At 46.2% G+C, this 25,162-nt stretch overlaps 1 protein-coding gene and 1 long non-coding RNA gene across 4 annotated transcripts in view; one reads left to right on the top strand and one right to left on the bottom strand.

Moving 5' to 3' along the window:
• The window catches only part of LOC107130691 (uncharacterized), a 315,763-nt gene extending 299,119 nt beyond the window's left edge, over positions 1-16,644 (bottom strand). For both annotated transcript variants that reach the window (XR_006700254.3, XR_012416950.1), the window contains exon 1: positions 16,463-16,644. This is a non-coding gene — a long non-coding RNA (uncharacterized lncRNA). The remainder of the gene's footprint in view (positions 1-16,462) is intronic.
• On the top strand, positions 16,001-21,908 carry LRATD2 (LRAT domain containing 2). Of its 2 annotated transcripts, XR_280214.4 has the most exons (3): positions 16,001-16,360; positions 16,905-18,125; positions 20,945-21,908. XR_280214.4 is itself a non-coding variant. In XM_005564061.4 (2 exons), exon 2 carries the CDS (start codon positions 17,001-17,003, stop codon positions 17,931-17,933), a length of 933 nt encoding a protein of 310 aa, XP_005564118.3. In that variant the 5' UTR covers positions 16,001-16,360; positions 16,905-17,000; the 3' UTR covers positions 17,934-21,908. The 2 variants fall into 2 exon arrangements, 1 of the variants encoding a protein (XP_005564118.3); XM_005564061.4 differs by having other exon boundaries at positions 16,905-21,908.
• The last annotated feature ends 3,254 nt before the right edge of the window (positions 21,909-25,162 follow it).

The raw sequence follows: 25,162 nt of genomic DNA, 5'->3' as shown, positions 1-25,162 counted from the left end.
ATGCTTGTAATCCCAGCACTTTGGGAGGCTGAGGCAGGCAGATCACTTGAGGTCAAGAGTTCGAGACCAGCCTGGCCAACATGGTGAAACCCCATCTCTACTAAAAATACAAAAATTAGGCCAGGTGCGGTGACTCACGCCTGTAATCCCAGCACTTTGGGAGGTTGAGGCGGGTGGATCATGAGGTCGAGAGATAGAGACCATCCTGGCTAACACAGTGAAATCCCGTCTTTACTAAAAATACAAAAAAAAAATTAGCCGGGCGTGGTGGCAGGTGCCTGTAGCCCCAGCTATTCGGGAGTCTGAGGTAGGAGAATGGCGTGAACCCGGGAGGTGGAGCTTGCAGTGAGCCGAGATTGTGCCACTGCACTCCAGCCTGGGTCACAGGCGAGACTCCATCTCAACAACAACAAAAAAAATACAAAAATTAGCCAGGCCTGGTGGCACATACCTGTAATCCCAGCTACTTGGGACACTGAGGCACAAGAATCGCTTGAACCTGGGAGGGCCAAGGTTGTAGTGTGCTGAAATCCCACCGCTGCGCTGCAGCCTGGGTACAAGACTTCCTCTCAAAAAAATAAAAAAACAGAAATTTATTTCTTACAGTTCTAGGAGCTGGGAAGTCCAAGATCAAGATGTCGGCAGATTCACTGTCTGGTGAGGACCCACTTCCTGATTCATAGATGGTGGCCTCTCACCTTGTCTTTATATGGTGGATGGTGCAAGGGAGCAATCTTGCTGAAGCCTCTTTTGTAAGGGCACTAATCCCCTCATAAAGGCTCCACCCTCATGATCTGATTACCCCACCCACCCCAGGCCCCACTTCCTAACACTGTCACATTGGAGATCAGGTTTTAACATACCAATTTTGGTGCAATACAGTCAACTCATAGCAAGCATGCATGAATGTCATTTTATTATCATTTTTTTACTTCATTCCTTTAGTAATTTATATCTATGGTATTTTACAAAGATATCAATTTACAAAATATTGGACATTATTAATAAATCAAACAAATAAAATGAACAGCCCTTACTCTTTCCCACAGATAATGTGGAAATGACTTCTCTAAAACCACTACACCATACTTGCTCCCTAACTGATGGGAAGTCTAGGGCCATCAAGATGCACACACATGTATGCATGTGTGTGTCCCGCTCAATTCCCATTTCCTATAGGTTCCATTTCCTCATGATTTTCACACTGCCCTGTATATCCAGCCCCATCAGATGAAGACTGCCATTCCCCAAACCCCTCAAGCTATGTGAATTTTGATTTGTCACTTTCTAGCTTCAGAACCTCTTGGCCAAGTCACTCAACCTGTTGCAAGTTCCATTTCCTCCTCTGCAGAATGAAGGTAAAGCCCACCCCCTGTGCCACTCACTGTGTGGCAACTCAAATGAAATGACCTACGCCTGCAAAGCACTTAGCACAACACCCGGAACAAGCACTAGCAGTCAATAAAGGGCAGACACAATTATCATGAGGAAAAAACACAGCAATAAAGAAATTCAGGGCAGGAGCGGTGGCTCATGCCTGTAATCCCAGCACTTTGGGAGGCCGAGGTGGGTGGATCACCTGAGGTCAGGAGTTCAAGACCAGCCTGGGCAACATGCTGAAACCAGTGAAACCCTATCTCTACTAAAAATACAAAAATTAGGGGCCGAGTGCAGTGGCTCAAGCCTGTAATCCCAGCACTTTGGGAGGCCAAGGCGGGCAGATCATGAGGTCAGGAGTTCGAGACCAGCCTGACCAACATGGTGAAATTCTGTCTCTACTAAAAATACAAGAATTAGCCAGGTGTGGTGGCGCACACCTGCAATCCCAGCTACTTAGGAGGCTGAGGCAGGAGAATCGCTTGAACCCGGGGGGCGGAGGTTGCAGTGAGCCAAGATCATGCCACTGCATTCCAGCCTGGGCGACAGAGTGAGACTCTGTCTCAAAAAAAAAAAAAAAAAAATCTTATTAGTCATTCATCAATTCCATCAACGTTTTCAAGAAGGAGCTCCCAACTCTCTGCTAGGCACTAGGAAGGCAAAGAGATAGTTTTCTTTCAACAAAATTAGACAAATTTCCTCTTCAACTCAGAATGGTTACAGCCCAACTTCTCGCCAAAGTCTACAGCTGGAGTTAAATTTTAATCCTAACTGATAGGCAGAATAATGCCCCATGGCACTGCAAGATGCCCGATCACCAAGCAAAAATGTAATTATTTTCATTCTGCTCTAGAAACTTAGAAAGGTGAGTGAACTAACACAGTTTAGAAAGATTTTCAATATCCAGTTACAAAAAGGCAGGTTTTATTTAACCTTTGGTTAAACAGAAATCCAGTTAACTAGAGACTTTGCAGGCGGAGTATTCCTAGTGAATGGCTGTTAGGGTTTGCTGGTAAGTCATTTACATAATGACTCAGGGGTCTGGAGGCACTGGGGCTTGGGGATAATGGAAGGAAAAGGGCAGAGGATGGCTTTGGGAAATGTTGATCTAGTCCCTGAGGATTTGGGCAGAAATTTGTTAATCACTAGGGGAGACAAATTTGCCTGGTAGGAATGGGAATATTTTTTACCTTGCCAAACTCACAGACCTCTTCATGCCCAGGTTGTCGTTGTGTTTACGTGCCTGCAGGGGTGTAGGGATATGGAAGGGAACACTGAAATTTGATTTACTTATCTTTGTTGTCATGCCCCCAATGCTTTAATGGCTCAGACCCTCCCACGGAAATAAATTCATTTGTCCAATTAGGGTCCCCAGATTATTCTCTCTCCACCCTTGTGCTGGACTATCCCTATAAAGAAAATTCTGGTTCCTTTTCCCAGTGGAGCCATCTTCTATCAATCTGTTCCTGAAATCTGTCTGGGTATGCTGAAATCTAAGCAACTCATCTGAAACCCTGGGGCTAGCTGCTCTGGGTGAAGCATATTCCAGCGAGACCAGGAGGAAGAGGAAAAAGAAACACTTGATCATTGGGTGCATTTGCCTCACCAAGAAGCTCCTTCCTGTTGTTTCTTATACCCTGGGACAACCATGGCCAGAGAGCGAAGGCGCCATATGCAGTGGGCTTGAGGTCAGACCTGCCTGGGTCCATGCCCTGTTGGTTGGCTGATATGTGGGCTCTGGATGGGGACAAGTCCCTCCTGGTGTTTCACTTTCCCCAGCTATAAAATGGGTATGAGCAGAATAACAAAACCTGCCCTGTGAGGGCTAGGGAGGATTAACCAGGTAACACAGTATGTGCCCCAGAATGAATCTTACTACTGTCTCCTAAACAAGGCTTCATCTTTTTGCTGGCTTATGGCTATTCAGAGTGGTGACAGCTACTCTGATTTGCAAAAGTTGAGTAAATATAGCTTTTATACTTCCACTTTTGGCTCAGGCTCTACATATCCCTTGTCTGGCATTTCCAACTACTTTTTGTGCCCTTAAGACAAAAGCCTCATTCTTTGCCTTCATTAATCCATTACTTCAAAAATGCTTCCTAAACACCTATTAAGTGTTAGTCAAAGTGACCGGCTGTGAGTCTCTACAGGGCAGCAACTGAGCAGAGGTACTCAAGGCAGGTGTTCACTAAGGATTCCTAGAGCTGGGTTGCCAGGCTCAGCTGAGCAGCAGTGTACAGTGAAATAACACAGGGCTGCAGCCACAGAGCCTAGGGCAGGGCTCTCACCTTAGAGCAAAGGTAAGTCCTCTCCATATGAAGCAAGAACTTCACCCTTCACTCATACAATCCAGCCAGATCTTTCATTCAGCAAACAGGCAGTTAATGCCCTGTGCAACCAGCCTTAGTAACATCCTTTCTTGAAGTTTGCTCTTTTTAACAAGTCCTTACAAATGTTTAACTTCGTAAAGTTTTTTGTTTGTTTTGTGTGTGTGTGTTTCTCCTCCTTAACCCACACTTTACCCTGTCAACTTCTTCCTGGCTCCGGTTAACTCATTCGTTTTGCAAACCTGAGCACATACTTGAAATTCAAAATCACTTCTTGGCCAGGTGCCTGTAATCCCAGCACTTTGACAGCCCGAGGTAGGCAGATAACTTGAGGTTGGGAGTTCGAGATCAGCCTGGCCAACATGGTGAAACCCTGTCTCTACCAAACAATACAAAAATTAGCCAGGCATGTTGGTGGGCACCTGTAGTCCCAGCTACTTGGGAAGCTGAGGCGGGAGAATCATTTGAGCCTGGGAAGTGAAGGTTGCAGTGAGCCCAGATCATGCCACTGCACTCCAGCCTGGGTGACGGAGTGAGAACTCGTCTCCAAAAAAAAAAAAAAAAAAAAAAAATCACTCTTTGAAGGAGTCATTCTCTTAACTCCCCTCCTCCATAATATGAATTTCAGACTCCTTCAAAGAGAGATCCAGTTACTCCAAAGGTAATTGTTAGGCATGTACCACGAGGAGGCCACTGCACTGGAGAACGAGGGAGTTACATTGGCACAATAAAGCCTAGGCTCCTAGCGAGACAGGCAATGACCAAATGAGCAAACGAAATCACTCTTGTGATCAGCGTTATGCCGCAGACAAAAAGGGCTGTGAACAAGTGAGGGGGTCAACCAGCTAGTTAGCAAAGGCCCCTTCACGAACTTAATTTGAGGCATAAAGAACACTAAATATTTAACTTTGAGAAGACAGAGGTGAAAAGCATGCCAGGTCCAGGGGATGGTCATGTCACGGGCTGAGGTTTTCATGAGCTTGGTATAGGCAGGAACCCAAGGACTGGTGTGGCTCAGTGGGCAACTAGGAGGCTGGCAAGGGATGAGGCTGGAAGGATGGTGAACAGTCAGTCTCATGAATGGACATGGAGCTGCAAGGTGATGGCTTCATCACCGTCAAAGAGGCATGTGGAATATGAAGACAAAGAAACTGAGCCATAGTGGTCAATGTCAAGGCCAGATAGGTGGCTGGGGTTACGCCCCCTCCACGGCACTGCCTGAGTCTAACTCTTGGCTCCGCAAATCACTAGCTGCGCGGCCATGGGTAAGATGCTTAAGCTTTTTATGCCTCTGTTTCGTCATTTGTGAAATGAGGATAATGATCATAATGCCTACCTCACAGGTGAGGGTTACATGAATGAATGCATAGAAAGCTCTTAGAAAGGTACTGGATACAGTAAGGATTCAACACATGTTAGCTGCTTCTATTTATTAGAATTTGTGAATTCTCTATCATCTGAGGTGTAATCCTCAAGCTCCCAGGTTCAAAAACCCAGCTGTCAATTCATGGAAAGTAGAGAGTCACATGAACCCAGCCCACAGAGTCAGATACACAAAAGCAGACTGCCAGTTTACTGATTACCACCAAGAAACGGAGTTATCAGGTTAATTTGTATTCTCTCTAAGAATGTCCATACAGGCGGCCAGATGCTCTTCAGGAGGTTACTCAGTTGTCAGGAAGAAGAACATGCTCGATAATGTTAATGGTGGGTGTCTAGTCAGCTTCATTCAACTTCATTATATACTGGGAATTTCTTCTTCACAGACCCAACTCTCAAGTTAGTGTAGGGGACTATCTGCTTTACTTAGAAAGCACTGAAGAGCCGGGCGTGGTGGCTTATGTCTGTAATCCTAGCACTTTGGGAGGCCGAGGCCGGCGGATCGCCTGAGCTCAGACCACCCTGGGCAACATGGTGAAATCCTGTCTCTACTAAAATACAAACAAATTAGCTGCGTGTGGTGGCACGCGCCTGTAATTCCAGCTACTCGGGAGGCTGAGGCAGGAGAATCTCTTGAGTCCCAGAGGCAGAGGTTGCCGTGAGCCAACATAGCGCCACTGCACCCTAGCTTGGGCTACAGAGTGAGACTCTGTCTCAAAAAAATGAAAAAGGAAAGCGCTGAAGACACATTATCCCTGGAGGCCACTTTCATCCTCTTTTTGCTTCTCTTGGAGACTGTTTTTTGGAAAGAGACATTCATTCTTTAGGTATTGTTATGGACAGAATGTTTGTGTCCCCTCAAAATTCACATGCTGAAATTCTAACCTCCAATGTGTTGCTGTGGACAGCTAATGTGATACCTCAGTTCCTGTCTTCTTCTTTCTTTCTTTCTTTCTTTTTTTTTTTTTGATGGAGTTTTGCTCTTTTGCCCACGCTGGAGTGAAGTGGTATGATCTCAGCTGAGCTCACTGAAACCTCCACAGCTCTCCCACACCCGCCCCACCCTGCCACCAGGGTTCAAGTGATTCTCCTGCCTCAGTCTCCTGAGTATCTGGGATTACAGGCGCACGCCACCACGCCTGGCTAATTTTTGTATCTTTAGTAGAAACGGGGTTTCACCATGTTGGCCAGGCTGGTCTCAGACCTCAGGTGATCCACCCCCCTGCCAGCCTCCCAAAGTGCTGGGATTACAGGCATGAGCCACCATACCTGGCCAGTTCTTGTCTTCTTAGTTTAAAATAATTTAAATAAGAGACACACAGCAAAGGAGGTGCAGCACAGAGTAATGTATTGCAAAAGAATATTTTGAAACTTAAGTGCAGAGGCCGGGCACGGTGGCTCATGCCTATAATCCCAGCACTTTGGGAGGCCGAGGAGGGCAGATCACCTGAGGTCAGGAGTTCGAGACCAGCCTGGCTAATATGATGAAACCCTGTCTCTACTAAAAATACAAAAATTAGCCAGGCATGGGGGTGGGCACCTGTAATCCCAGCTACATGGGAAGCTGAGGCAGGAGAATTGCTTGAACCTGGGAGGTGGAGGTTGCAGTGAGCCGAGACCATGCCATTGCACCACCGCACTTCAGCCTGGGCAACAAGAGTGAAACTCCATCTCAAAAGAAAAAAAAAGAAAGTGAAGTGCAGAATGGATAATGCACCCTGAAAGATAGAGGATTCAGGGTGGGCTGATTGTAAGTATGAGACAGCGAAGACTGGCACTAGGGAGACTCCCTTTCTTATATGATTATAAAGAGGTGGAAAGAGGTGTTACTAGTAAGCATGTTCTCGATGGTCTTCTGGGTGCTCATGTGCAATAGCTGTTCATGCTTGCTTCTACACCACATGTCTTGTTAGCATCTTAAACCTCCACCCAAGGGTGTGTTTTTACTATTATAATGAGCAAAGGGTCAGTTCGAGGACAGGTAAAATCAAAATGCCATGCTATCTAGAAGGGAACGTTCCTACTGGAAGATAGCTTTGCTGGAATGTGCCCAATTGCAATGTGAATGCTGAGGCTTATTGTGTTGACTGTAGGGTCACCACAGTTGCTGCGTCTGGAGAACACTGACTACCTATCCTGCCTCATTGGTATTAGGAGGTGAGGCCTCTGGGAGGTTAGTAGGTCACGAGGGTGGAGCTCCCATGAGTGGGATAAGTGCCTTTATAAAAGGGACCCCAGAGAGCTCTCTTGCCCTCTATCTGGCATGACAGGATGCAACCAGAAGATGGCAGTCTGCAACTCATTAGAATCTAACCATGCTGGCACATTGATCTCAGACGTCCAGTTTCCAGAATTGTGAGAACTAAATTTCTCTTATTTATAAGCCACCCAGTCTATCGCACTATGTTATAACAGCACAAACTAAGATAGGCATGTTAATGCCTTTGAGAGTTATTGATGTATTCTACGTATATTTGATCTTATTCTTACAGAAAAGACAAGGTCACGGCATCCTTGCCCTCAAGAGTCAAAGAGGTAATATTCTTGAAGATAGAGATGAAGGGTGGAATGGAAATTGCTAGAAGTGGGCTGCCCATTAAAAATATAACGCAAGCCCAAATGCAAACCACATACATAATCTAAATTTTTACAGTGGCCACATTTTTAAAAAGTAAAAAGAAACAAGTGATTTAATTTTAATAATATATTCCATTTAACCAAATAGATTCAAAATTTTGTCATTTCAACATATAATCAATATTTTAAAATTAGTAAGATATTTTACTCTTTTGTATTGTCTTGGAATTTGGTACGCATTTTGCTTTTATGACATATTTCAGTGCAGACTAGTTACAGTGCAGATGCTCAATAGCCACATGTGACCAGCGGCTACCATGTTGAGCTACAGAGCTGTCATTTCTTGGTGAACTTAGCTGTGTTTCCTGGGCCCAATTTCTTAACCTCTCTGAAATTCAACTGCCTAGTCTATAGTGCCTGGCACATCATAGGCATTTAGTAATTTAGAATTAATTTTCTCATCTGTAAATTAAGAATAATCTTATACCATTAAGATTGTTGTGAGCATAGAGATTGCATATAAAATGTCCTTTTATTTATTCATTTAACCATAGCTTATTTAGCCTAGCACGTGTCAACCACTGTGCTAGGAGCTAAGGATGCCTCCAGTGAACAAACAAAATCTCTGACTTCATAGAGCTTATAGTCCAACTAGGAGAGACAATAAACAAAACAATTTAGCAAATTACACAGAATACTAAAAGGTGATAAGGGAGTAGAATAAGTGATAGATAATAGAGAAGGAAAGAGGATGAGGGGTATGTATGGGAGAACACTTAGAATTTTAAATAGGGTTTTCAGGGAAGACTCACCAAGGTGCTAATATGCAAGTCAAGACTTAAAGGAATGGCTGGGCGCAGTGGCTCACACCTGTAATCCCAGCACTTTGGGAGGCCAAGGTGGGTAGATCACTTGAGGTTAGGAGTTTGAGACCAGCTTGGCCAATGTGGCGAAACCCTATCTCTACTAAAAATATAAAAATTAGCCAGATGCACACCTATAATCCTAACTACTCAGGAGGCTGAGGCAGGAGAATCACTTGAACCTGGTAGGCGGAGGTTGCCATGAGCCTCTTGGCCACTGCACTCCAGCCTGGGCGACACAGCAAGACCCTGTTTCAAAAAAAAAAAAAAAAAAAAAAAAAAAAGGCTAAAGGAGCACTCTATGAAGATATGGGGGAAGACATTGGGGTGGAGGAGAAGTACTCCAAGCAGAAGGAACAGCCATGGGGGAGAAACAGCAAGTGGCTAGTATGTCTGGAGGTGTAAGTGATGAGCTAGCAGAGAGGTTATGAAGGAGCAGGGTTATAGGAGCTATTGTAGGAAGTTGGCCCTTCTGCAAGGAAGACGGGGAGCCATGATAGGGTTTTGAGCAGAGGAGTGACCTAGCTTGGCTCTCGGTCTCACAGGATCCCTGGGGCTACTGTGTTCTGAATACACTTTAGTGGGGTGAGTAATCCATGGAGATCCCATCGCCCCAGGCCAGATAGGAATTGACCAACTGGATCTGTTGAACACTGTGTCCTAAGTGCTAGGTGGGTGGTCCCCCCACCCACTGGTCCTGCAGAAAACCACACTGAAGAAACGCTGTCTTCCCTGGAAGCATGAAGAATACCCAAGGAAAGCAAAGGAGGTCAGGTTTGCTCTGCCGAAGCCACTCGCATTATTGACAGCCCTGTCTCCTCTCCGAATAGCTCATCCTCTTCTTGCACAAGAAGTGCAAAATAAGATTCTTAGAATTTAGATTATATTTTGAAATCCCCACATTTGGATTTGCAGATATGCCAATATTTGGATTTGTCGAGCTGTAATTTAAGCTGGTCTCTCCCCTGGAACGGCCTGGTGAAATGCATCTTTCATGAGGTTTCTGCAGGAGCCCAGCTACAAGCTCAGACTCCCAAGCACAAATCAAACTCTGGTTCAACATAAACAATATGATGTCAGGGCCTCCTAAAACAGCAGGCCTCCAGCAGGGACTGGCTTCGAAGTCTCGCCACCCATGTACCCTCTTCTAGGAAAGGATTAAAAGCTTCCTTACAGACAATTTAGCTGTAGGATTAATGCGTGGAGAGCTGGTTTGGGGTGGGCTGCAGCCTCAGACCCCTTCTCAAGGTACCTGCTTTTTACCCCTACCCACAGGGTAAACTAGCTCTTGCCCAGTCGGCTTCAGAATCTGCTCTGTTGATCTGAGCAAATAAAATGCAGAAGCCAAGGAAAAGGATGTCATTCCACAGCCTCTGGGCTTCCTTCCTTCATCTGAAGGTCAAGTAATAATTCAGCCAAAATGTAAAACTCTTTATGCAGGACTTAAAAGTCAAAGGCAGGCAGGCTGGGAGGGCTAAGGAAAGCAGTTACAGGCCAGCAGCTCTCAAAGTGGAGACAGGCCCAGGCCTCACCTATTGTGAAGAGTCTGATTTTAAAATAAAAATGAATGCCAAAAGCAGGCTATAATATTTATTGTCCCTTTTATTGGATGGCCCTGTCTATGCAACTGCTGCTGCATGTATAACCTCGCCTGGCAATGGGGGCTTGTTTTAAGAGTGGGGCCTGGGCTAAAACATCAATCTCTCTTTGCTCTCCTCCCCCTTCCCTGCTCTATCCTAGCAATATCACCAGCTTCAACCTCATGACAGCCCTTGGCTTAGGGAGGGCAATGACCAAGACAGGGAGGCACCCAAGCAGAGTGACCAGCTGTCCTAGTTTGTCTAGAATGTGGTGTGCCTTTCAGTGCTAAAACCAATAAAGTTCTCGGCCAACTGAGTATGTTGGTCACTCAGACCTTTGAGTTTCTGGCTAAGCAAACAAACATACATGCTGGTGTTCCCTGAGGCTGCTTGACAGTGTGAAAAACAGACTTGGAAGCAGCTGGATTCAAATCCAGCCTCTCCCCTTACAGTGGGCAAGATTTATATTGACCTCCCTGGGCCTTTGTATTCTTATTTGGGAAATGTCAACAATAGGACTGATAGAGAGATTTAGTAAGAGGATGCCCACAATAAATGGTTACCTTTTTATTCCCCATTACAAAATCTTATCTAGGCCAGGTGTGGTGGCTCAGGCCTGTAATCCCAGCACTTTGGGAGGCCCCGGCAGGCAGATCATGAGCTCAGGAGTTTGAGACCAGTTTGGCCAACATGGTGAAACCCCATCTCTACTAAAAATATAAAACTTAGCCAGGTGTGGTGGCGCACACCTGTAGTCATAGCTACTCGGGAGGCTTAGGCAGGAGAATCACTTGAATCCGGGAGGTGGAAGTTGCAGTGAGCTGAGATCGTGACACTGCACTCCAGCCTGAGTGACAGGATGAGATTCTCTCTCTCAAAAAAAAAAAAAAAAAAATCATTATTTTCATTTAAAATCATTATCACAGAGTGTCAATAATGCCTGGCATCTACACAGCCTTTAGGATTTACAAGGTGCTTCCATATAGAGGGTTCCATCTGAGGATTCACAAGTGAGGCAAACAGTATCATCAGCCTCCCTTTAGAGTTTGGAAAATGAAGCCCGGAGTGGAGGAGACACCTCGGAGGTTATGTAGTTGGCAAACAGGATTAGCCCAGGTCACCTGGCTCCATTTGCTATTGCTTACCTCCAAAAGTCACAACAAAACCCCAGTAGTGAATCAGAGGTGCAGGTAAAGCTGAGGATTTCCCACTGTAAGGAAGGTGTGGAGGAAGCTGTTTCCCAGCCAACTCGCTCAACTCTTTGCTGCTGCCACGAGCCTGGGGCCCAGCCTAGGGAACAGGCAGAGTTCCAGATTGCCTAATCAGATAATTCTGTCCTCATGCTCCTGTTTTGTACTTTCTTGGAGCAAGCCATTTAAACTGAGATCTCTACCACACCTGCAGAGTCAGGGCCAATGCTTTGTCAGGTAGAAACGTCAATTCTCAATTATTCCCCACTGGTCTAGACAAGAGTACTGTGAGAGTGACTAACCGGCATTCAACGCAACTTGTTTTTGTTGAGTGCCTCCTCCAAAGAGGTGTGTGGGATGTGACACTTGGGTCACGGTTGGGGGGATGAAGCTGCAGTATGGCTGAGAATTCAAATCCAACTAATATTTCTTTTTCGAACTGCTGCTCTTGAGGAAGGCGTTTTCCCAGCCTGTCCTTTGCTTTCCTCCAGCCTCCATCTGCCTGGGATGCCTTTCCTCCCACAGCCCAGGCCTCTGTGGGACCTGCTTCCTTTCTCACTCCTGCAGTCCATTTCCTGTAGGGCAGCTGCCTGGATGCCCTTAAACCCAAAGGCTCACCCACCTGTCTACCTGCATCTCCTATCATAGCTACACTCACTCACTGTGCTCTGGTCACAACTGTGGTCTTTTCTTTTTCCTAAACACTTCCAGTCTTTTCCCCCTCTAACCTTTGCTGTTGGTCTTCCCTCTGGAGGTAATATTAAGGCTGGCTCCTCATCCTTCAAGTCTCTGCTCAATTCTATTTCCTCAGGAGTCCTTCCCTGACCATCTTAAGCCAACTAGGCCACTCCTGTCACCCTCTCCTCACTGATAGCTATTCAATCCCATTTCTCTATGTTATCTTCTTCATGACCCTGCTCTCTCTCTCTCAGATATTTCCATTGATCCATTTACTTATTTATTATTTGCCTCCTTCCATCAACATGTAAACGCCATAAGAGCAGGGACTTTTTTTGCTACATCCACAACTGTATCCCTTGGAGTCTGATAAACCCAGACACTCAAATATTTGTTAAATATTGTAGAATCTGTTGGACTCTATTTAAAACAAAGAAGTTAAAATCATGGGCCTGGGTGGTCACAGTGGCTCATGCCTCTAATACCAGCACTTTGGGAGCCCGAAGTGGGCAGATCACCTGAGGTCAGGAGTTCAAAACCATCCGGGCCAACATAGCGAAACCCCATCTCTACTAAACTTATTTAAAAAATTAGCCCAGTGTGGTGGCGCCCAAGTAGCTGTAGTCCCAGCTGCTTGCGAGGCTGAGTCATGAGAATCGCTTGAACCAGGGAGGCAGAGGTCGCAGTGAGCCAAGATCACGCCACTGGACTCCAGCCTGGGTGACAGAGTGAGACTCCATCTCAAACAAACAAACAAAATGAAAAGCATGGGCCTGGAAGTAAAGCGGTCTTGCGTGATCTTTCCTTCCACCAGCTGGGAGAAGCTGTGGCCTCTCTAACCTTTCTTCTCCTTTATAAAAGAATCAAGAGCTCACTCCATGGGAGTTATTATTAATTTCAGAGTTGTGTTTCCCCCATGAGCTCAAGACCCTGTTGGCAGGCACTTTGTCATTAATCTCTGTATCCACTGTGCCTTGAAACATCACCTTACTGCCTCAGCATCCTCTATTTCTTATTACAGGACATGTCACAGTGTCCCAAAGAGTCTATGTATTTCTGTCTCCTCCAATATGGTGACTACCTGGGGACATGAACATCTAAGAAACCTAGCACGGTGCCCATTGTAGAATTGGATGCACAGCGATTAAGACTAGCAGGCACCTAGTATGTCTTCATGAAATGTATTTTGAACCAAGTCCTCTTTAGAAAAGACATGAATAAATATATTAATTAGAATATGAATTTTAATACCTGAATTAGAGAATAATACCAGATAGTATATGATCATGTGCTGAGTTACACATATGCAGGTAATAAAAAGTGTAGTACAGATATTGGATGGCAGAGGTGGCCAACAGAGAGCTTCCTGGACCAGGCAAGGGACCTAGGTAGGTGAGGTACAGGGGATGGGAACTGGATCCAACTGGAGATTATATTTCACCTACAAGGTAACTACCACTTCTCTCCAGCAATTTGTTGCCATCCTGGAACATGGGTCTGATTGTCTCACATCTTTATTTTATTTTATTTAGAGACAGAGTCTTACTCTGTCGCCCAGACTGGAGTGCAGTGGCGCGATCTCAGCTCACTGCAACCTCTGCCTCCCGGGTTCAAGTGATTCTCCTGCCTCAGCCTCCCAAACAGCTGGAATTACAGGCACGCCCCACCACGCCTGGCTACTAATTTTGTATTTTTAGTAGAGATGGGGTTCACCATGTTGGCCAGGCTGGTCTCGAACTCCTGACCTCAAGAGGTCCACCCGCTTTGGCCTCCCAAAGTGCTGGGATTACAGGCGTGAGTCACCACGCCCAGTTAAGTCCCATATCTTTATAAATTTTTCAAATGAAACTGGAAATGTGAATATTTTAATGATATCTCCCAAGTTTTCAAATTGTTGACAACAAGCTTAAATTTATTAAACAACTATTTGAGATGAACAAAGCATGTTTGAGAGTCATATTGTAATCTCTGACCAAGTATTCTAGGTGACAAGATGGATGTTGAACCCTCAACAGGCATTAATGGAAGAATCTACACTACAGGCCAGCTATCAAAAGGCAACATTTCTTCACTCACTCACTCACTTACTGCTCCATAAAACCAGGAAGCAATTATTGACCTATGGCCAAATTTTCCCCTAAGGCATCCATCAAGCATTTATTGAGTACCCACTCAGTTCCAGGCATTCAGATATAAATTGGATCAGGGCTTGTTCCCTCTGAGACTTTATAGTTGGTCAGTTCAAGATATGTTGTTGAGTCACTATTGTGCACCTGACAACAGCTCATCAAGACAAAAGGAGACACACCTAGACAGCCAGGCATTGCTTCCTCACCCACCAGATCTCTGACCTAGAGTGCCGGCAGCAAACTGTCAAACTACTGTGTCCTCTCAGCTCAATTCTTCCATTCCCAGCCATCCCAGTAGCACCTAGGAGCAAAGTGGCCTCCCAGATCAGACAGTAGCAGAGGTCTCCCAATCTCATGAACATGGGATGACCAGCCATAATCTCTACAAGCCTAACTCTTGTCTATAATATGGTGATCATATGATGGCAACAAATATCACTCAGATAACAGCAGCCCCCACACCATTTGCTATCAAAAGGACTGGGGTGTGGTGGACTCATTCGGTCACACGTGCCTGAGGCCAGCCAGTCGGAAATTATTGAAACAGAATCTCACAGCACACAGTAGTCTCATGTTGATCTAACTTATACTGTGATCTCAGACTTGCTGAAGGACTAATTTCTATCACAGCCCTGCCAATATTGATTGCTTGGACTCAAAATTACATAAGTAGATTGATTTTTATTTTTTTCTCTCAAACTGGAAAGGATCACAGCAGTGCTAGTATATTCCTGTTTCCACTGGCTGGTTATACACGCTGGAAAAAATTAGTTAAAAGAAAGCAATGGAAGACAGAGCTCAGGTCTTGAATGGCATTTTTAAGTCCCCCACAGATAAGTTTGGGTGCTTGCAGTTGTGCCTAAACTTGTTTATTGTAAACAGAGCTGTCAATCTTCCACCCCCACCCGACCCATTATTTAAAAAATATAAACAACAACAACAACAAAACCACTTTGGTAGCCTACATTTAGGTAAAAGAAACGAAACCAGTGGGGAGGTGGAAGTGTCCTTTTGTGGTGGAGGTTAGTAGGCAGTACTGGTCTCCTGTCACTTCCCTAAGTCAACAGGAAGGAAATATATGCACCAGGGGCCTCTGCTAATTTGTTTCTAATTTAAGGACAATTAGGCAATTCCTACATCCCCCTAACCGCACCCCCCACCAAAAAAAAAAAAAAAAAAAAAAAAAAAAGCAGTCAGAGCTGCACGCTTTCTCTCACCATCCAACGAACTGGTACCCCTCTGGAAATACCAGAGGTTATGAACTTTGTACTAACTTCCAGGGACATCTAATAAATAGAGCGGTGGTCTTGGGACCCAGTCAGTGAATAAGTCTTCGTTCTGTGTTATACTGTTTCCTTTCTGTGATTTTCTTTTCTACCCCAAAGTTTCCCACTACTAACTCTGAAAATACCTTTAAAATAAAGCACTCTTCGAGCTGTCCTAGTGAAGAATCCTTTCTTGTGACCTTTAGGGCAAGAAATATGTTCCAGGAAAGAAAAGAAACGACTGTTCCTCCGTCTCCAGATACTCTGGGAAAAAAGAGGTGAAAGGGAAAAGACGCAAACACCAAACTCTCCTTCCCTTTCTAATTTCCACACTGGCAAGTTGTGTTTGCCTTCTAACTTCTCCCGGAAAGCAAGCGGAGTTCACAGCGCCAACCCTAGCCAGCGGGTGGATTATTTACCGGGGGATTTAAACCCGCTCCGGCGTGGGGGCGTGGCCAGGCGGAGCCCCGCGGCCTGAGTGGGCGGGGCGGGGGGCGGGGATCCCGGCGGCTCGGCGCAATGTGAAAAAGACCCGAGCTCGGGGAGTGAGCGCCTGTCTCTTTAAATGCCACGGGCTGCACTCCCGCCCGGCAGCCGGGAGCCGGATCTACAATCCCGTCCCTCCCGCTCCGGTGCTTGTTGCTCGCCCGGCCCGAGCGGGAGCTGTTGGCGCCCGGCTGCGAGGCTGCGGTCTTCTCCTTCCGCGCGCCCCACCTCCCCTGAGAGCTGGCTGAGGAGGTGCAGCAGCCCCAGCTGGCGGGAGGAGGCGCGGTGTGAACAGGGATTGCCCCCCGCCTTCAAGTATCCGGGCGCTACGCAGCCGCTGGGGAAAGACATGCCCCCAGTCTACCCGCTGCGCTGCCCTCTGCCCAGCCTCGCTGCCGCCCGCGCCGGGAGAGGGACTGCGGAGCCTACACCTTCAAACTCGTCCTAGAAGTCTTGGGGCGCGGCAGGGAGCCCTTCCCCAGGCCCCACGGCCTCTACCTCTCCGCGGGTGAGTTTGCGCAGGTAACCCGAGCCTGAGGGCGGGCGCGGGGGAAGGGCGGGCGAGCCGGGAGGAGGTAGCGCTGCAGGTGAGCCAGGTAGGGTGACTCACCTGCCCAGGTCGCGCTCTGAGATCCTCGCTTGTTCCTCTGGGGATGGATGCGTTGGTGGGGAGGAGGCGTCCCAGGGGCTAGTTAGGGCCCGAGGGTGGGAGGGGAAGTTAGCAGAGGAGGGGGGATTGGAGTAAAGTTTCTCTTTCCTTCCCTCTTCCTGTCCAAGCTTGGCAGGTAGGGCGCAGGCGGAAGCTGTAGAAGCTGCTGATGCAATGGGTTTTGCCAGGGCTAGGCGAAGGGCTGGGGACAGGGAGAACTGGAGTTGCCCAGTCTCCTGTGACCGTGACCTTAGAGGTGGAGAAACGAGGGAAAGCTCGCTACACCCGAAACTCCCCCTAAAATGGCTCCAGGTGCTGAGCCCCCACCGGTTCTTTTTCGGAATAAAACGCCCTTTTCACGGAGGGGCTCCTACATGGCTTTCTTGCCTTCCTCTCCCAACAGGTGGCTTCAGCCCCTGTCCGGGGACCTGTGCAAATGACCCTAGAGGTGGTTTCGCTTTCTCCCCTCGCGGCGGTGTGAACGTGTGTCCGCAGCGTGATGGGCAACCAGGTGGAGAAATTGACCCACCTAAGTTACAAGGAAGTTCCCACGGCCGACCCGACTGGCGTGGACCGGGACGACGGGCCCCGCATTGGGGTCTCCTACATTTTCTCCAATGACGATGAGGACATGGAGCCGCAGCCGCCGCCTCAGGGGCCAGATGGCGGCGGCTTGCCCGACGGTGGGGACGGGCCGCCGCCGCCCCAGCCGCAGCCCTACGATCCGCGGCTGCACGAAGTGGAATGCTCCGTGTTCTACCGGGATGAATGCATCTACCAGAAGAGCTTCGCGCCGGGCTCGGCGGTGCTGAGTACCTACACACCTGAGAACCTGCTCAACAAGTGCAAGCCGGGCGACCTGGTGGAGTTCGTGTCGCAGGCTCAATACCCGCACTGGGCGGTATATGTGGGTAACTTCCAGGTGGTGCACCTGCACCGGCTGGAGGTGATTAACAGCTTCCTGACTGACGCCAGCCAGGGCCGTCGCGGCCGCGTGGTCAACGATCTGTACCGCTACAAGCCGCTAAGCCCCAGCGCTGTAGTGCGCAACGCTCTGGCGCACGTGGGCGCCAAGGAGCGCGAGCTGAGCTGGCGCAACTCAGAGAGTTTCGCCGCCTGGTGCCGCTACGGCAAGCGCGAGTTCAAGATCGGCGGCGAACTGCGCATAGGCAAGCAGCCCTACCGGCTGCAGATTCAGCTGTCGGCGCAGCGCAGCCACACGCTAGAGTTCCAGAGTCTAGAGGACCTGATCATGGAGAAGCGACGCAACGACCAGATCGGGCGCGCGGCCGTGCTTCAGGAGCTCGCCACGCACCTGCACCCAGCGGAGCCGGAGGAGGGCGACGGCAACCTGGCGCGGACTACGCCGCCTCCCCGGCGCCCCCCTGCGCCCAGCTCGGAGGAGGAGGACGGAGAGGCGGTGGCACACTGATGGGCGAGCTGAGCGCAGAGCTGCGAAGGGGAACTGTTTGCAGTAGCAGCCGCTGCCCCCTTTCTCCCTCTCTTCCTCCCTCTTTTGCCACCGTCTGGGCCCCATCTGGGATTCCTGGGCCCTTTGGAAAAGAGTTGGTGAAATGCGCAGCCGGCTGTGGACAGGGGAGGAGGAAGGGGACAGAGGGAGCAGGTAGGAAACGCTTTAGTTGGGGGTGGGGGGCGTCTCTCTCTGCCCCCCTAAGTGTGTCTTCCTCTCCGCGGTGAGGCAAACTGTGGACTTGCCTGGCTATTAAACCTTGGTAGATCTGGGTTTATAATCGGCCATTCTTAAGCACGTGGGGTTGGGGAAAAGTCCGGAGCACCCATTACTGCCATTGCTTCCTATCCTGGGCTTGGAAGAATCCTGGTACAAAGGCCAGAGTGGGTTTGTGGAGTCGCCACCGAGGTACCAGCACAAAAGCTGCTTATCTCCTTTGGCGGAGCTGAGCTGTATGTGGGATCCAGCGGGGCTGGGGTGATTTATTTTATGGGATTCCTGGAGCGCAGGGCTGGTGAATCCATGACAGGGTCTGGGAGCAGCAGACCAAAACCACAGCAGTCTCCTATGAAGTTTAACAAATAGTTAAGCAAACTCGGGCTACAAAGACTTTGCTACCTCCCTCCTCCACAACCCCCAAGTAATTAGTCTTCTGGAGCTGGCTCTTAGCTGAGGCTCCTGCTACCTCCTGCTCCACCTGCCCCTTCCTAGGTTACAAGTAAATCATTGTCAAGGGCCAGCCAGGAGAAGATTTCAATTAAGGTTCTGTTCTGCTGCCTTTGTTTCTCCCCTGCTGTTGTAGGCACTTACAGCTGCGTTGTTATGAAAGGAGGGAATAGCCCTTTGTGTCTTTGATCTAATTAAACCTGCTCGGCTGTGTTCATCCGCAGGGCAGGCCACAGATAGGGTTGGCTGTGCCACTCCATAAAGTATCTATTGTGGAAGCAGCCAAAAAGGACTGCCCTGGCAGGAATTGGTTAATCTCTCCTTCCACTCCCTTTCCTGAATAGTGAAGGGAGCCCTTTTAAAACAAGGCTTTGGTGGTAATCCTGTAATTTTTTTTTTCTTCCCCCATCCCTTCACTGGCCCATCCATCTCACCCTCACTTTTGTTCTGGTGGTGGGTAAAAAATCTTAGGCTGAACACATATTTCAATGGTAAGATACTACTTTTGCTATCCACACTTGATGCGATTTAATTCAAGGTGCAAAGTCTTGTACTGCAGCTGTCTCCTTGTTGCTTGGAGAATACCTCCTTCGGAGCCCTTTGTTAAATAAGAAGGCCAACGCTGATCATAGATGCCACCTGGTTAGTCAGCACCGAATCTGACTTTGGTGACAGTCCTAAAGCACAGTTGGTGATTGTGAGATGTTAGCGGCAGGCTCAGCAGATACTACTCGGTTTTGCTTAGTATGAGATACTATTTGCTTAGTATGATTTTTTTTTCCAGCCTGTCTCAAACTCCTGTGAGATCTTCAATGATACGTGCCCTGAGTTGCAGCATAGCTTCTCTGCTGCCTATTGCCATTGCTGCCTCAAAAGTTGAGTGAATTTTGAGGTGTCTTTTTTTTTTTTTTCCCTCTCTCGGGAGTCATTATAAACTACTCTGTACAAGTCATTTTGTGATATGATTCTTAACAGTTGGAATAGAATCATAGTTGAGTGGTCCACAGCCATGGCTATCCTCAGGCCTGTTGCCTGGAGATCTCTAAGTTAAGGCAACAAGACTTAAAGGATTTTCTAGTATAGGTGTTTCACACATGGATGTTGAGGCCATAGTCTTTAATAGCTTGGATCTTTGTAGCACCTCAATATGAAAGGGCATTAGCTACGTTCCCTGTTTTTAGAGTGATCACCAAACAGATCTTGCCACTTTGATTGTTAAAAATGAACCACATTCTAGCCCTGGTCTGGGACTGTGGAGGGAGATGAATTTCTTGTTGGAAATGTAAATCTAGTGTCGATATTTAATACTTTCACAGCTTTGTGTTCTCTTCGCTCATGGAATAGAACAAGATAAACATGGGTTAAGACATTTAGGAGAACCTGCTCTATCTAACCGATTTGGATTTTCTTTCGTGCTTAACACAGTAGTGAAAATAGAAGGTAGGCCGGGGGCAGTGGCTCATGCCAGTAATTCCAGCACTTTGGGAGGCGAGGTGGGTGGATCACCTGAAGTCAGGAGTTCGAGACCAGCCTGGCCAACATGGTGACACCCTGTCTCTTCCACAAATACAGAAAATTAGCTGGGCGTGCTGAGCAGGTGCCTGTAATCCCTGCTACTTGGGAGCCTGAGGCAGGAGAATTGCTTGAATCTGGGAGGCAGAGGTTGCAGTCAGCCGAGATGGCACCACTGCACTCCAGCCTGGGCAACAGAGCGAGTAGTAATGACCACTGTGTAGACAAGTGGGAGGGAAGAATAGAATGGCACTGTCCAGCTCTGGGCTAGCCAGATCATTTTTCAACTCCCCCACCCGTCTCCTTCCTCTGTCCCAGAATGGCAAGTGATGTATGGTCGGTCACACTGAAGTATAGCAGTGACTGTTATAAGCAAACTGCTCTAAGAGATCTCAGCTTGAAGGAAGAGCTCCTACAAAATCCACATCAGTAGTAGCACATTGAAAACCTCTAGAGAAGAGGTTTTCAATAAAAGGCTTGGAAATGAACTAGAATAGGCAATAGATCTCTTCAGATGCCGCTTTCCCATGTAATGCAAGCGTTTCTACAGAATACCAGAGGTGTGAAATATGTGACACTTAAGAACAGTGATTTTTATTGGGAATTTTCTTAGGGTTATAACACTTAAAGCAACAACCAATTAGTAACAGCCACAGAAAAGGGGAATGAATCAACTCTTGGTTCTTTCCTCAACCCGGCAGTGTTGTGGATAAGTGCGTTTGTAATGCCCTGGCAATGGCTACATTTGACACTAGAAAAAATAAACATATTTAATAATTTTTGTTTCTCCTTAGGAATAAGACTTTAGAACTGTTTTGTACTGTGAATTACGGATGCTCTTTGAAGGAAAGAAATATCGATTCTAATGTTCTTCAGAAGCTGGCAGGGATAAGCAGGACATCGACTGGAACGTATGCTAAATGAAAGCAGACAAATTTCTATTTTCTTACCTGAGCAAATATTTTATTGAAATGCTTCTGTATGTCAAAGGAGTCCACAACTTCAGCTACACAACTTTTTGTATTGAAAGAACTCATACTTTTTGTAGCTTTTATTTCACATTTAATTTAAAATGACTTTTAGCACTAAAATGCCTAGAAGATTTTACTCCAGACCTATAAGGAAATGTTTAGTTTTTATGAAAAATGACAAGTCAGTGGTTAAACTTCTCATGTCTTTGGTGCTTTGGCCCTAATAGCACTGGACAACACCACGACCACATGGAAACATATTTTTGGAAGCAAAACTTTAATTTTGTATAACGTATGCTATGGAGAGCTAAGAAAATTTAAGGACTACTTGTTTTCTATTTTTTTTTTTTCTTAATAAAATGGAATCCACTGTGTTGAAGACTCTTAATATCATGTGCTTGTCTAACCATTTTTTGTTTTATAAATTAGAATAAAATCTAGTTGTGATTATGGTCATCAAATGAATTTGTTTGGAAAGCTACATCTTATTTGTGAAATGTTTTTTAAATCAGTAACTATAAACTGATTCAGCTTTTCGTTAAGCTTTGTTCTTGGCTGTAATACTTGTGACTCATGAAGAATTATGTTGACAAACAGGATAAATTCCACATGCATTTTATTTCCCAGTGAGTCGTATAAACTTTATTTTTGTTGAAGGTTGTATGTTAAATCAATGTTACATTCTTATATCACTTCTTGAGAAGGAAGTTCCGATTTGAAATTGTATCATTTCCTTCAAAATGAAGGGCAGTGCTTAAATAAAAGATTGATGATATCTTTTAAGCCATTTCCTCTTCACTATGTCTTATTAAAATAAAACCTGTCAAGTTCTTTTGAAAAAGTGCTATGAGGGTTTCTAATAAACCATCTATTAGAGTTCACTGGATTTATTTTTTTTTACTCGAATACCCCTTTTCTGACATTTTTGGTCCAAATTCAAGCTACTCAGTTTAATTTCTCTGAGAATATTAGTGTGTATCACCTTTGTACTGCACAGTAAACATTTTGTTGAATTCATTTAGTGACTGAAAACCCTGCATCTACTTTGTGAAAATCACTTATTGCTAAACTATCAGTGTTCATGAAAAATGTCTTATGAACATAAATTTCCAATACGTAGTGATTTTTCAGAATCCATGCAAAAATTGCTGGAAGCCACACTCATGGAATCTACACAGGGGAGTCTAGTAACCCACTGGGAATCTGTGTTGCATCTTAAGTGGCTTCAGAATTCCAGATGAAGGGAACATATTTGCCACATAATTACAGAAAATGGGTGAACACAGTTGCATGGCACTGTTGGCATAAGGGATGCAGGTGCCAGTGGTTGGTAAGAGAACGGATGTGGCATCAGACTGGTTCATGGGATGCCACTGCTGCACTCCCTAGGCCAGCACCTGAAGCCACCACCACAATCCTGTGATGTTCAAATGCCTGGGCTTTTAAACAGGCTCCTGTGAGAATTTTAAATAGGAAAAAAGTTGAATGAAGGTTATAGGGAGCCCAAGCAGCAATGAGGCCATTTATCCCTAAAGTGGAAGTCTGATGTATCATGGTTCTCACTGCATGAGAAAGCAGGGGAAGGGGTGCTTAACACACAATGTGCATTTATTCTTGGGTGATGTTGATGGAAGCTGTGGTTCCTGTTTCTCCTAAGTGGACTGAACTTGCTTAATGTAGGAAAATGACATGTTTGCGACTTCCGAAAGGAACAGGCCCAGGATATGTGCAGAAAAGCGTTTATTTCCTTTTACTGAGTTTTCTGGGGAAACTAGTCATTAAACAAATGGCAATTTTATCTGCAGAGTAGATGCGAGAATGGCTAGTGTCTGCATTTGCAATTGTACTAAGGTACTGTCTATGAAGGGCTAGAAGATGCTGAGCCCTAGCCTAGGAGAGGTCAAAAAACAAGAACCTTGAGAAATAGTCCTGCCCTTGAGCCTATTTCTAAGGGGAAATCAATTTCACTCATAACATACAGGACAGATTGTAATAAAAGGCGGACCTGTAAAGTATGGATGGTTGATAGATACTCAAAACAGATGTGAGAAAGTTCAGAGTTTGAAAACTGGTATTGGGCATGTGGAGAAATCGGGTAGACCAAATACATGAAGATACAAATGATGAGAAAAGGACGTAACGAATATAACTAATATTCACTAAATACTTAACCTGGAGGCTCTTCAATTCCTAGTGCCTAACATAAAAAGATAAAGCTAATCCTGGCCGGATGCTGTGACTCACACTTGTAATCCCAGTACTTTGGAAGGCCTTGGCTAAGAGACTACTTGGGCCCAGGAGTTTGAGACCAGCCTGGGCAACATGGTGAGAACCCCATCTCTACAAAAAATAAACAAAATTAGCCAGGTGTGGTGGCACATGCCTGTGATCCCAGCACTCAGGAGGCTGAGGTGGGAGCATCGCTTGAGCCCAGGAGGTCGAGGATGCAATGAGCCAAGATCATGCCAATGGCACTCCAGCCTGGGCAGGTGACAGGGTGAGATCCTGACTCAAAAAATAAAAATAGAAAAACAGAGTGAGATCCTGACTCAAAAAATAAAAATAGAAAAATAAAGATAAACCAAGTCCATAGTTACTATCATCATGTAACTTTCATTTTAATTAAGACAGATAACTACTTACCAAAATTGTGATAGGTGAAATGAAGGAAATGTACAGAGTATATAGGAGAATCTCTCCCCATCAATGAGTCAAAAAAGGCTTCCCTGAGGAAATATTTTTGCTGCACCCCGGAAGTGGAGGAGGGAGCGAGGGGCTTCAGAATGGGTACTGATTAAGGGAAGAAGGCTGGAGAGTGAATGAATGGACCTCAGGTGCTCTCAAAATGCCTTTGTTTGTACTCCTGGTACACACCCATTTCTCCTTGGGGCTCTCTTTTACAACAAGTTGTCCAACTCGTTCATGTATCTCCAACGCTTAACACAGGACCAGGCGAAGAAACCCCCACTAAAAAAAGTTTGAGTAAACGAACTTTCAGTTTGGACTTCGCCAGACTAAAAAGCCCCTAGATTATCTCAACATGATGTTGTGACTGGTTTGAAAAGAATGAATGTGATAGTGTTTTTTAGGGTGCATTAAACAGGGAGAGCAAGAAGTGACTGTCTTCCCTTCCTCTTAGAAGGCAACCTCTAGAACAGAAGGCAACTAGAGGTTGTTCTGGGTGGAAGGGTGCTAAGGATGACTTGTATTTCCAGCCAGGTTATGGAGTGGATTGTGAAGTTGGGCCTTTGCCTGGGTGCAAATCAACAGACAAGTGGCATTGGCCAGGCTGGATGGAAGAGCAGTGGTAAAATGGAGTAGGAGGTTTTATAACCTGGCTGCCACGGCCTTGGAATTGTGATTGAGGAAGAGGTTATTTTGTTCAGTTAGCAAGCCATTGGCATAATATAGTACCTAGTGTCTTGTCCAGTGTGACCATAAATGACTCAAAAGATGAGCACTCTGATACTTTCTTTGGAAAGCTTGTATAATGTAGTGAACTCCAAGAATCTAGTTGGGTTGATATTCCGTGCATTCTTTTTAAACACATTACTTTGGAGAATTCTCAGTGACAATGCTAAACTGCAGATAGAGAGTCTGACCTGGGCACACCGTATTGAACAGTGGTTAAGGCTTTACAATCAAATGACCTGGTTTCTCTCCTCCAGCCTTTGCTTATTATTAGGCCAGTAACCTTGGCAGAAGTTACTTACTTTCTTGGAACCCACTTCCTCTTACAACGAGTTAATGGCATCCACCAATTCACTCTCTTAAACTTTAGTTGCATTAGTAAGGTAATATGACTAATATGTAATATGTAATAATATAACCAAACTAAATCTACCTTAAATGGTGCTTGTGAGGACAAAATGGAATACTGCATGTAAATCTCAGATCAATACCTAGTATGGGCTGGGTGTGGTGGCTCACGGCTGTAATCCCAGCACTTTGGGAGGCCGAGGCAGACGGATCACCTGAGGTCGGGAGTTTAAGACCAGCCTGGCCAACATGGTGAAACCTCATCTCCACTAAAAATACAAA

The sequence above is a fragment of the Macaca fascicularis genome, chromosome 8 (assembly GCF_037993035.2).
Source record: "Macaca fascicularis isolate 582-1 chromosome 8, T2T-MFA8v1.1".
NCBI classification, from domain to species: Eukaryota; Metazoa; Chordata; class Mammalia; order Primates; family Cercopithecidae; genus Macaca; species Macaca fascicularis.
Note: the sequence above shows the minus strand (reverse complement) of the source record. Positions and strands in the feature narration are given on the sequence as shown.